Below are 13248 nucleotides of genomic sequence, written 5' to 3'. Positions count from 1 at the left end.
TTTTACTTTTTAAATATTTGAATAAAAAATATTTAATAGTTTTTTAAATTAGAAGGAAAGAATGAAGTAATAATATCAAATAATAAGAAAAGAATTAAAAATAAATGCAATAGTTGAAAAAAAAAGAGTTAAATTAACAAAGAAAGAAAAATTACTCGAAGAATAAAAAAAATATTTAAAAAGAGTTTTATTGTTTTAATTTTATTTTTAAATTAAAAAATATCACAATCAAAAATAATAAACTGTTTTTACCCAAGATCAATGTTGAAATTTGAGAGATTATTGCAGTTTGCTAAAGCAGAGCCTAAGTCTGAGACACCCTACTCACCAATTTAATTTTCACTTTTTAAATATTGAAGAAAATATATTATGATCAGTATAAACACAAACATAAAAATATCACAACCAAATACACATAAAATGTTTTTACAAAAGATCAAGTGTCAAATTTGAGAGATTAATCAAATTTGTTAAAGAAGAGCTTAAGTCTAATGCGCCAATTATACCAATTTTATTGTAACTATTGAAATATCAAACAAAAAGTATTTAATTTATTATTATTTTAGAATAATTATTTTCTAATAGGAATTAGAAAGAGTTAATTCGAAGGGAAAGATGAAGAAAAAAATATGAAATAATTATAAATGAGTAAATTAATTAAAAATCAAACAAGAAATTGAGAATGAAAAAAGGAGTTAACAATTAATGAAAAAAAACACTTTCAAATTATAAAGAAAAATAAAAAATTAATGAATAAATAAACAAAAAATTGTTTTATTATTTTAAATTGATTTATATGTTAAAAAAATAATAATCCAAAAAAAGTTAGTAAACTGTTTTTACCGAAGATCAAGTGTCAAATTTGTTAGATTAGTGAACTTTCCTAAACCAGAACCTAAACCTGATCCACTAATTGTACCAATTTCATTACAACTTTTTAAATGTAGAAGAAAAAGTATTTATTTAATTAGTAGTTTAATTAAAAGATAAAAAAAATATGAAACACAGTATTAGTGGTGAATTTATTTTACAAAATTATTGATTAGATAACTTATAAAAATTTCATAATTCAATCAAAATAAATATTTTGAAAAATAAATTAAATAAATTTGCACATCTTCTATCAGGATATATATAAATCATTAATTTTTGAATATTAAATTTCAAATATAAATCAAATACCTCCTCCATTATTTTAATAGAAATTAATAAATTATAATATTTTGTAAAAAATTGCAGCTAGAGTTGTAATAAAAAATTAATTAATAATCAATGCAAAAGTTTAAAATTAAAAAATTAGCTAAATTAATAAAGAAATAAAAAAATACTGGCAGAATAAAAAAGAAAAATAAATCTAATAAAAAGCTAATTAATAAATATAAATAAACAAATTTTATATAATTAAATTCATATTTAATAATTAAAAAAAAAAATGTTTTTACATAAAATGAAGTTTCAAGTTTGAGAGATTAGTGCAGTTTGCTAAAGCAGAAACTAAGCTTGATACACCTTTATAACCAATTTAATTTTTACTTATTAATTTTTTAAGAAAAAATATTTAGTTATATGTAAATTTAAGGAAAAGATAACGAAAAAATATGAACTAATAACATATAAATTAATAATCAAAGTAAAAGTTAGAAATTAAAAATAAATTAAATTTATACAGAAAGAAAAAAAAATATCAGAATATAATAAAATTAAATCTAATAAATAAACTAAAAATAAACAAACATATTATTAATTGCTTTAAATTCATTTTTATATAAAAAAATATCACAATCCAAAACAAATAAACTGATTTTACCCAAGGTCAAGTGTGAAATTTGAAAGATTAGCGCAGTTTGCTAAAGCAGTACCTAAGGCAGAGGCACCTTAATCCCCAATTTAATTTTCACTTTTTAAATATTGAAGAAAAAATATTATTAATAAGTTAAAAAGAAGGAAAAATCAAACCAAAAGCTAAAAATAAAAAACTAGTTAGATTATTAATAAAGAAAGAGAAAAAAAACATTAGTAGAATAAAAAGAATAAGAAATCACATAAAAACTAAAAAATAAATCAAAAAGGTTTTATTGTTTTAAATTTATTTTTATATTAAAAAGTATCACAGCTTAAAGCAAATAAAGTGTTTGTTTTTACCAAAGATCAAGTCTCAAATTTAAGAGATTAGTACACTTTGCTAAAGCAGAACCTAAGACAGATACACCATCATCACTAAATTTACTATAACTATTTAAATATTAAAGAAAAAACAAAGAGTAAAATTTGCTATTTAGAAGGAAAGAATGAAGAAAAATAATAAGAAATAAATTAATAATTAATAAATAAATAAATAAAGTAAAAATCAGTTAAAATATTTTTAAAAATATTTGTTTAAAAAAAAATAATGAATGAATGAATAAAGAAAATAAATTCAAATTGAAAAATAATATTATAAATAACTTAAACTTAAAAAAAGCAGTTTAATAGTAATAACATTAACAAATTAAATTACCTTTGAACAATATGGAGGACCTAATGTGATTAAAATGAAGAATTAAAAAACTTTGTTTATTAATAAAATAAATTTAAACAATATTCTATTAAAAAAAATATTTACATCTTCTAGATCTTCAAAATATTTTTTCTATTAAATCATTTATTTATTTATTAATTAAATTAGTGAATAATAATTAATGGAAATTTAATTAATACAAACTATGAAAATTGAGAGCAATCCTATAGCCCGTAAATAAATAAATAAAAAATCAGGATTTAGAAACAAATAATTTTTTTAAAAAGCTAAAATTAATTTATAAAATTAATATAATAGTGTTTTTATATACGATTCATTATAAAAATAATTTAAATACAATTAATTGAATATATTTATGTTTAATAAAAAGTTTTTTAATATAAATAGTAAGTTATGATATCATTTTTATTGAATAATTTAAATTGGTTTGTAATCTTTGGAGTCAATTAATTTATATCCACATTTATTGAAAAATTGTTAGGATTTTTTAAGCTATTATTCTTATTATATTTTTTTTAATTTTTATATATTTTAGTGGTAGTATTTTTCAATAAATTATTGTGAGTGAACTGAATATTCTACATCTTCAAACATATAAGATAGTTCTTTTTTAGTAAAGTCTTCGAAACTTAGGTTATTTTTTTAAGAATTAAGAAGTCTCTCCCTGTAATTAATAAGATTTTAAAGATCTTGTAAGTCAACATCTAACTCGTTAATATGAAATATAAACTCATTCTTAAAATTTAAAATCCTTTTGCATTAGCACATAGGTTAAACATTCCTTTTTTAAAAATAAATTTTGATTGGAAAACCATCAAAAGTTACTATGTTAGAAACATAATAGCAGTCTTCAATATTATACCAAAATCTATTACATATTCCTTTCAGAGATAGATCAATAATTTCATCTTTGCTTTAAATCAAATCAACTTTTTAGCCTCTAAATATCAATTAGCTTAGATTATCAATATCGAGGCCAATAAAGTCTAAATATGATTTAGAAAACACATATTTCACAATTTCTGCATCTTTCTTTAGAATATTTATTCTTCCTATACAAAATTAATATATTTAATTTTAGTTTTATAAGGCGTATTCTCTCATATATTATTCACAATGTTTGATATGTAACATAAACTATTCATCATGTTCTGCAATTATGTCTTTAGTAATTATAAATTTGTTTACTCTATCTATTAGCTATTCTCTAACATTTTTATAGATTTCAAGTATCTGTAAAACTTCTTCCTGCTTATTAATTTTCACATTCTAATTTTTAAAAAAATCCATTAAATCTAAAAAATTCATTTCAAAAAAGCTAAATATTAAAATTCATTTTTTAAAAAATAAATACTCTCAAATGCATAACTGCATCTTAAATAGGCGTTAATTAATGTTAATCATCTGCTAATAAGCACTGAACTAATTATTCCTGCTTTAAATATTCAAAGCTCAAAGTATGCTAAGTTTAGAAGCCAAAGCTAAGAAATCCTATGCTATGACAGAATCTAATTGTTCCATCTTATTCAATTTGTAGACCTTGCGAAATTCTGATCATATTATTTGAATTTAACATTCTACAAATATTTGTCACTGCTACTTATTTTTACTTACACTTTTTCTTTTAGTTTAAGATTAATTTTGAGTAGTTTTTATTTATTTTATCATTACTATTAGAGCTTTGCTCATTTTATTGGCTAGTTTCTGATTATAAATTTTGCTCAACAAAATGTCCAACAGACTAATCAATAATTTAATCAGAGTTTAATTAAGATAAGTCCTTGTTTTCAAATGTCTAATTTTTTGGCTAACAACCTATTTTGGAGCGAAAGTATAAATCAGTAGATTCTTCAAAATCTAATAAAGTTTGTTGATCTATAAAAGAAATATTTTCGATTTCCATTTATTGTTTTTAAAGATTTCTTTAGTTGTAATTTGGATGTTTTTTGATTTATTAAATAATATCAAAAATTTTTAATTAGATTTTTTTAAAGATTGCCTTTAAAGAACAATCAATCAAAAATCTAAAAAATTTGATGAACAAGGGAATATATATACATGAAAAGGCTTTTAAACAAATATCAATTAATTGATTTATTGTCTTATTTGTGGCTAAATATAATTTAGAAATTATTTGTATAGAAAGTTCTACATATCTAAAATTATTATTTCTAAGCCATTTTACATTAAATATGGAATTATTTAGAATATTTTCATTCATTTCATAAATATTAATTTATTTTTTTATAAAGCAAATAGAAAAAGTATTAAAATTCAAATAAATAATAGTAAAAGTATATCCATAGATTTTAAAATATGAATTGAAAAATTAAACATGAACATTGATAATATGAATAGTCGTAATTCATCAGTATTTACTTGCGTAAAGACATTAGGTTATAAAAAGTAATAGAAAAAATAAGAAACAAATAGTAGCTCTTTAGTATACAATCAATAATTTATTGTTTATATAAACAAAGCATTTCTTTCTTTTATATTCATGAATCAATTTAATTTTTTAAATATCTAATTCTTTTAATCTACTAAGCTGAATAAAATAAGGGCAAACAAATCACTATTTTTAATAAATATGATATTTTTCAAAAGTAACATACAATTGGATAAAATTAAATGTATCTTTTCCGTTATTTAGTAAATTAATAATTTTAATGCAATGAGAATCTTCTTAAAAAGAGGCTCTAAAAAAGATAGTTTAAAATATAATAAACTAATACTTTTGAAATCGATTTAATAAATATTGAATTTGATATATTGTATTTGCAAAGTAAAGTGTGAATGAATGTAGGCGATTAGTTAAAATTATAAAAAAATATTACAACATAATAGTTAAAATTTACAGTAAGTTATAGTTTGTTAATAAATTAATTAGAGTTTGTTTTAATTGGTTATATTTATGCATTTTATGGTTATAATAATTTTTTATTTTGAGAAAGCTTTGTCACTTTTTTAACTTCAACTTTCTTTATTTTTTTGAGTATTGATTTAGAAAGAATCAATGCTAGACAATTAATGGAGTATTTTAAATATATTTATATCCACATTATTTCTATTCTTATCTAATTTTATTTTTAAGTTCTTCCTCTATTTAAAAAATTTTTTTTAGGTTTTCTTAGTAGTATTTTTCTAAAAAGTTTTATGAGTGGATAGAATATTCAACATCTTCGAATTTATATGAAAGTTCTTTTTAGATGAATTCGTCTATTGTAAGATTATTAGGATTAAGAAATATTTTTTATCTGTACTAAATTAATCTTTGTAAGCTATCAATATCTACATCCATTTCTATAATTGAGAAAAAATATTCATTTTTTATATATTGCTAGCACTTCTTATGAATAATCTCTCTTAAGCATTTCTTTTTTTAGAGCAAAACTAAAGGAAATCCATCAAAAGTTTGGATGTTAACGAATTGTTCTTCCTAATCAATCATTTTGCATTTAGAGTCTATACCTGAAAGAGTTTACATTATTCTGTCAGACTAGTCTTTTATTAAATCCACTTGTTATTTACGAAGGTAAATTGTACTCAAAGAATCTTAATTCAATCCAAGTAATTCCAAATAACTCTTAGAAAATCCTGTTTTAATAACTTGAATATCCTTTTCTCTTAAGTTTATTCTACCCAAAGAATACCAAAACATTTTTGTTTAATTTTCATTATTATAATTCTAGTTTATGTATTCATAGCAGTAATCGATAAATTCGATAAATTCTTAGTCCTTCATTTCAAGTTATTATTCAGTGAGTTTTAAACTTAAAGCATCTTAATGTTATTATTTTACTGAAGTATATATTTTTATAAGCTCTGTTTCGATCTATCTAAATTTAATTCCGTCCATCCTACTTAGAAAGAATAATGCTTCTTCAATCGAAGACTAGCGAATCATTCTATTTTTAGTAAAATGTAAATCCACAACACCCAGATTCTTTTTATCTTCAACACATTCTACGATTTATTGTTAATAGTTAAAACTCAATGATCCAAGTGAGGCACATAATCTTAAAGTTCCATCACTCATTAATGTCATTCCTGTCCATAATTTCATTCTATCTAAACCAAATAAACCAAGATTAATATTTTGTTGAACACTAAGTGCACATTCATCACTATTTCTTTAATTAAAATCTCCTCGAAACTCTAAATCGATGCAATTATTATAGATATCTCCTAATTCCATACAACTATGATCAAAATTATATGTAGAAGAATTATCGCTTTATTCATTAGGGTTAGTGTTCTTATTCTTTGCTTTCTAATGCTATGTAACTTAATATTGCTAAGAGTCAAAAAAACTATTTTAATCTGAATTTGAGTTTTAGTTAAAAGTGTTTTTGTTTTCAAAATTATATTCTATCTCCATATTTGCTCTAATTGGTATACAGTTATAATAATATTAAATGCTAATCAAATGACTAAAAAGGAAACTATTAGTTTTTTTTCCAATATTATTTCAGATTATCTAATTAATTAGCAATATTTTCGATGATTAGCGTAATTAATTAGATCAAAAAAGAAAGAAAATCAATTGAGAATTGTAAATGTTTTAATATAAGTTGATAATTGTGGTAGTAAATTAACAAATTAAAACATCATGCCAAATTTTTCAGCTCTACCTCCAAGCTTTTTACTTAGCGGGCAATATTTATTTTACAAAATTTCTAAAAACTTTATACTATAATAGACATTGACCCCTTTAAAAAAATAACATCCAAAATTTAAAAGTGTTTTTTAATATGATATATTATAAAAATAATTTAAATACAATTAATTGAATATATTTATGTTTAATAAAAAAGTTTTTAATATAAATAGTAAGTTATGATATCATTTTTCTTGAATAATTTAAATTGGTTTGTATTTCTTTGGAGTTAATTTATTTATATCCACATTTATTCTAAATTGTTAGGAATTTTTAAGCTATTGCTCTTTTTATATTTTTTTAATTTTTATATATTTTAGTGGTAGTATTTTTCTATAAATTATTGAGAGCGAACTGAATATTCTACATCTTCAAACAAATAAGATAATTCTTTTTAGTAAAGTCTTCAAAACTTAGGTTATTTTTTTAAGAATTAAGAAGTCTCTCCCTGTAATTATTAAGATTTTAAAGATCTTGTAAGTCAACATCTAACTGGTTAATATGAAATATAAACTCATTCTTAAAATTTAAAATCCTTTTGCATTAGCACTAGCACATAGGTTAAACATTCCAATTTTAAAATAAATTTTTATAGGAAAACCAAAAAAAAAATTACTATGTTAGAAACATACTAGGAATCTTCAATATTATACAAAAATCTATTACATATTCCTTTCAGACATAAATCAATAATCTCATCTTTGCTTTAATTAAAATCTACTATTTATTCTCTAAATATCAATTAGTTTAGATTATCAAGGTTATCAATATCGTGGCCAATAAATCTAAATTAGATTTAGAAAACACTCATTTCACAATTTCTGCATCTTTCTTTAGAATATTTATTCTTCATTTTTAATAAATTTAATTTTAGTTAAATAAAGCATATTCTCTCATATATTATTCAATGTTGGATGTGTAACATAAATGATTCATTATGTTCAGTAAATATACCTTTAGTAATTATAAATTTATTTACTCTATCTATTAGCTATTCTCTAATATTTTTATATCTGTAAAACTTCTTCCTGCTTGTTAGTTTTCATATTTTAATTTTTAAAAATAATCCATTAAATATAAAAAATTCATTTCAAAAAAGCTAAATATTAAAAATTCACAATTTTAAAAAATAAAAACTCACAAATGCATAACTTCATCTTAAATAGGTGTTAATTAATACTAATCGTATGCTAATAAGCACTTAAATTATTATTTCTGCTTTAAATATTCAAATGTTAAATATATTATTATTTAGAATATTTTGATTCTTTATTTACTTTTTTATAAAGAAAATAGAAAAAGTATTAAAATTGAAATAAATAATAGTAAAAGTATATCCATATATTCTTAAAAATGAATTAAAAATTATGTCATCAATAATTAATAATTTATATTAATTAGCTCTAACAAAGCATTTCTTTCTTTTATTTTTATGTATTAATCAAATTTTTTAAATGTCTAATTATTTTAATCTACTAAGCTGAATAAAATAAGGGCAAACAGATCACAATTTTTAATAAATATGATATTTTTCAAAATTAACATACAAAATGATAAAATTAAATTTATCTTTTACATTATTTAGCAAATTATTAATTTTAATATAATGAGAATCTTCTTAAAAAGAGCTCTAAATAAGAATATTTAAAATATATTAAACTAATAGTTTTGAAGTTGATTTAAGAAATATTGAATTTAATAATTGTGTATGCAAAATAAAGTGTGAATGAATGAATTTAGATGATTAATAAAGAAAATATTTCTTGTTAAACATTGATATGACTTTAATAAGTTTTTCTCAGTTTTTAAATTTAAAGATGAGTGTAAATAGATAAAAAGTTAAGATTTATATTAATTAAATGCTTATAAACTGTTAAATCTACCCTATAAATCTTTGATTAATTTACATCTAAATAAATTTTTTAAATTTTTATTGAATTATACTCTGCATATTGGAACTTTTTATTTTTATATACCAGATTTATATTTTTTAGTAGATTTTAAAAACAGTTGTTTTCCTTTTTATTTATCTCTAATAAATAAAAATATATTTATTATATGATAAAATGAAATTGCTTGATATAAATTAATTATCAATTAAATTATTAAGTAAGCAGTAGGATAAATTTGATTTTGAGGTTTTTGGGGGAAATCACAAAGTATTTAGTTAATTATTATTTTTAATTAATTATCAAAAAAAATAATCATTCACTAATAATTTTTATACTTTTTTAATTAACAAATTTTTATAATTTAATTAAGAAAAAAGCAAAGAAATTAATTGAAAGAAAAGAAAGAAATAAAAAAGGTAAATAAAAAAAAGATTTCGTTATAAAATAAAATATATTATTAAAATTAAAAAAAAAATTTTTTATTTTTATTCGTTAAACATTATAATTATTTTATATATTAGCGATTGTTACTAATCATGCAATAATAACAAGACATTGAGCTTAAATATTAGGCACCTGAAGAAAAATTTTAAGAAATTTTTCTGGACTACTAAAAGAAACATAATGAGAATATGATATTTGATTCAGATGAACTAACAACGATTTACAATGAACTTCAAAAAAAGAAGGTATACTTAACATCCTACATTGCACAAGGTGGTTATGGATGTGTTTTTGAGGCTAAATACAATGGAGAAATAGTAGCTGTCAAATGTAGCAAACCTAAATTTGATAAAATCAAAGAAGAAGAAAAAATAATGAAATTGTTAAAGGATACTCCTTATGTCTTTAAATCTATTGAAGAGTTTTTTAATGAAAAAAACTCGAAATACTATCAGATTTCTAAAAAATATTCATGTAAAATTCATATTTTTTTATTTTTAGTTTTTAAAAATATTCTAATTTTTAGGTAATCTTAAAGACATAATGTAAAGCTTCTTTGATTAAAAAAAAACACTACCACTCAACTAAATAGTTGGTTTTGCTATTCAGATGTCAACAGTTTTTGAAAAAATTTAGTAAAATAATTTGATTCACTCTGATATTAAACCAGAGAATATCCTTTACGATAGCTAAGAAAAATGCTTTAATCTATGTAAATTTTTTAATTTATTTAAAATTTTATTTTTAAACTTTTGGATTAAGAAACTTTTCAAACCAGCAAACAAAATATATTGTAGTTAATTTAATATTCCCCCATCTAAAAATATGATTACAATATTTAGCTATGTAAAAAAGGTTTTTCCCAGTTTTTTTTAAATCTTATATTTTTAAATATAAGAAATTGACTTTACTATGTTTAATAAATCAAATATTTTAAAGAGTAAATTCTAATAATTTTACACTTATTTATAAAAGATTCATTCTTAATACTTGTTTTTGATTTAATCTTTAATATACAAACAAATAGTTTGAATATTTTAATTTCTTAATAAATAAATATTTCAAATATAAAAGATTTACTTTTAATCTTATTGATTTGAATTTTATACTATTTAGTTTATAATAACCTAAATTCTTATTTTTAAACTTCAAGGTGATTACGGAGAGTCTAAATCATTTAAAGATGGATCAAAAACTTACAACGTAATTAATAAATTTATTTATTTTTTAAATTTAATTACTACTCAAATAAGTTTCAGAACTATTTATTTTTAGAATTTCAACACTTACTTTTAAAACATTTAATTTATTCAAATTTATCAAGCTTTTTTTTAATTTCTCAAAAATTTTTTTACTATTTATATATTAGAAGCTATTTCAATAAATTTATTTTTATTTTAAATTCTTAATATTTAAAAGCTCAAAGGATTTACAAGAAAGTATGCAGCTCCTGAAATAACAGATGATAACGGTTTATTCAATATCAAAGTAAATTGATTAAATTATTCTATTATTTATTTACTTATTTTTAATTGAATTTTTATTTAAAGTATGATATTTATGGCTTAGGAATTATTCTCCTTGAATTAACCCTTGGAAAGTTTCTTGAGGATGGAGATTGTACTTTTATCAGAAATGGAAAACTACCTAAATATATGAGCAAAAACGCTCTATATTAAGATATTAACTAAATTATAATTAAAATGCTTGAAAAAATGCCTTAGAATAGAATCGATTCTTTTGGATTAGCTAAACAATTAAATGAATTAAGACTAAAATTAGAAAATTAGTTTATTTATGCGGTAAAGGACAAATTGGATTTTACTGAGTCTAATTTGATGATTTCAAAATTCAGACAATCTTTTCTTAAATTTAACTACACGAGCCAACAAAATGAAGTCCGATTAGATAAGTATGCTTTTAAAGATTACAGTAATCTCTCTAAAATCTAGGAATGTATAGCAAAAAGGTTAGTTCATCACTTAGATCTTGATTTCTAGTATAAATTTTATAATTAAATAATTTAAAATAGATAAAAAAATTTAATTTTAATTTATTTTTAAAATAAATAATTCAAATAACATCAAATATTGATATATGATTAAAGAAATTGATATTTTCTCCCCTAAAATAAATCTAAATAATTATTTTATTTTTTAAGTATCTAAACAAAAATTTCAAAATTTGTAATTTTTCCATAACTTTAAATTATATTATTTGCAAATAGATTTTAATTCCATAAGGAAATCTACTTATTTTCATTCAAATTAAGTTATAGTTTATCAGAATTAGTATAAAGTTAAATATTTTAAAAATAATTTATTTTAGACATCTTTATTGATTCATAATTTTGAGATTTAAAGTAATTAAAAATTTTAATTGCTTAAGAAAGTGAAATGAAAAAAAGAATTAATTAATATAAATTCAAAATGAGATATAAAAATTCAATCATTAAATTAAATAAAATTGAAGTTAAATACTTAAAAATTTTATTTATTTATTGTAGAGTTTATTTAATTATCCAAATATCTCCCATTTCATTTTTTAGGTCTTAATTTTTTACTTAATTTACGTATAAATTAACTAAAAAATCAGATAATTTAAATATGAAAATAAATTAATGAAGTATATATTCTCTTTTTTAGACTTTGATAAAATATATTCAGAATTTATATTTTAGGATTTTTTATTTAACTTTATTAATTCTTATTTTATTAACCATAATTTTATTTGTTTGTAAATTGAAATTATATTCTAATAAATTAAATCAAAATAAATAAGCACTTTTTAATATGTTTAGCTAAATCATTCATTATTAACCCATTTATTAATTACTTTTCTATTTTATTTTCATTATTTTCAACACATTCATTATTTATTATTTTCATAGCTGTAATAAACTTGGTGCAGATGGAGCTAAGAACATAGGAATGAGCTTGGAGAAGTGCCAAAATATAACATCTTTGAATCTCTATCTATGGTAATTTAACTAACTATCAATTTATTTAGTTTATTTTAATTATTACATTTGTGAAATTGAAACTTAAAACAAATGGGTTTGGAGAATTAATTGATTGATTCACAGCTCATAAATTGTTTTTTGATTTTTTTGTTTAATTTTTGTGCATCTAAATTTATTTGTTTACGAATTGAAACAATTATTCCAATTAATTGAATCAAAAATAAATAAGCACTTTTCAATATGTTTAGCAAAATCATTCATTATTAACCCATTTATTAATTACTTTTCTATTTTATTTTCATTATTTTCAACAAATTCATTATTTATTATTTTCATAGGGATAATAAACTTGGTGCAGATGGAGCTAAGAACATTGGAATGAGCTTGGAGAAGTGCCAAAATATAACATCTTTGAATCTCAATCTATCGTAATTTAACTAACTATCAATTTATATTTAGTTTGTTTTAATTAATACATTTGTGAAATTGAAACTTAAAACAAATGGGTTTGGAGAATTAATTGATTGATTCACAGCTCATAAATTTTTTTTGATTTTTTTGTTTAATTTTTTTTGTGCATCTAAATTTATTTGTTTACGAATTGAAACAATTATTCTAATTAATTGCATCAAAAATAAATAAGCACTTTTCAATATGTTTAGCAAAATCATTCATTATTAACCCATTTATTAATTACTTTTCTATTTTATTTTCATTATTTTCAACACATTCATTATTTATTATTTTCATAGGAGTAATAACCTTGGTGCAG

The 13248-nt window shown here is 20.0% G+C and overlaps 4 protein-coding genes across 4 annotated transcripts in view; 1 reads left to right on the top strand and 3 right to left on the bottom strand. All coding sequences in view use genetic code 6, as the record gives it.

Moving 5' to 3' along the window:
- The window catches only part of TTHERM_001406930 (cyclic nucleotide-binding domain protein), a gene marked incomplete at both ends in the record, with an annotated part of 4124 nt that extends 1483 nt beyond the window's left edge, over positions 1–2641 (bottom strand). The window contains 8 exons of the mRNA XM_012800083.1: positions 253–342; positions 431–520; positions 844–933; positions 1443–1532; positions 1808–1897; positions 2143–2232; positions 2498–2517; positions 2603–2641. Coding sequence (XP_012655537.1) covers positions 253–342; positions 431–520; positions 844–933; positions 1443–1532; positions 1808–1897; positions 2143–2232; positions 2498–2517; positions 2603–2641 — 599 coding nt within the window. The remainder of the gene's footprint in view (positions 1–252; positions 343–430; positions 521–843; positions 934–1442; positions 1533–1807; positions 1898–2142; positions 2233–2497; positions 2518–2602) is intronic.
- Positions 2642–2917: 276 nt separating this feature from the next.
- TTHERM_01406920 (hypothetical protein) lies at positions 2918–4421 on the bottom strand (the record flags this gene model as incomplete). Its single annotated transcript, XM_001024298.3, has 2 exons — positions 2918–3787; positions 3873–4421. 2 exons carry the CDS (start codon positions 4419–4421, stop codon positions 2918–2920), a joined length of 1419 nt encoding a protein of 472 aa, XP_001024298.1.
- A 1110-nt stretch (positions 4422–5531) lies between these two features.
- TTHERM_01406910 (hypothetical protein) lies at positions 5532–6899 on the bottom strand (the record flags this gene model as incomplete). The annotated part of the gene is made up of 1 exon (XM_001024297.1): positions 5532–6899. The coding sequence occupies one exon, from the start codon at positions 6897–6899 to the stop codon at positions 5532–5534; it is 1368 nt and encodes a 455-aa protein (XP_001024297.1).
- A 2707-nt stretch (positions 6900–9606) lies between these two features.
- Positions 9607–13004, top strand: TTHERM_01406900 (kinase domain protein; the record flags this gene model as incomplete). Its single annotated transcript, XM_001024296.2, has 7 exons — positions 9607–9988; positions 10041–10226; positions 10668–10717; positions 10934–11002; positions 11065–11513; positions 12405–12494; positions 12815–13004. The coding sequence occupies 7 exons, from the start codon at positions 9607–9609 to the stop codon at positions 13002–13004; spliced, it is 1416 nt and encodes a 471-aa protein (XP_001024296.2).
- Positions 13005–13248: the final 244 nt, after the last annotated feature.

This window comes from Tetrahymena thermophila (assembly GCF_000189635.1).
Source record: "Tetrahymena thermophila SB210 genomic scaffold scf_8254386, whole genome shotgun sequence".
NCBI classification, from domain to species: Eukaryota; Ciliophora; class Oligohymenophorea; order Hymenostomatida; family Tetrahymenidae; genus Tetrahymena; species Tetrahymena thermophila.
Note: the sequence above shows the minus strand (reverse complement) of the source record. Positions and strands in the feature narration are given on the sequence as shown.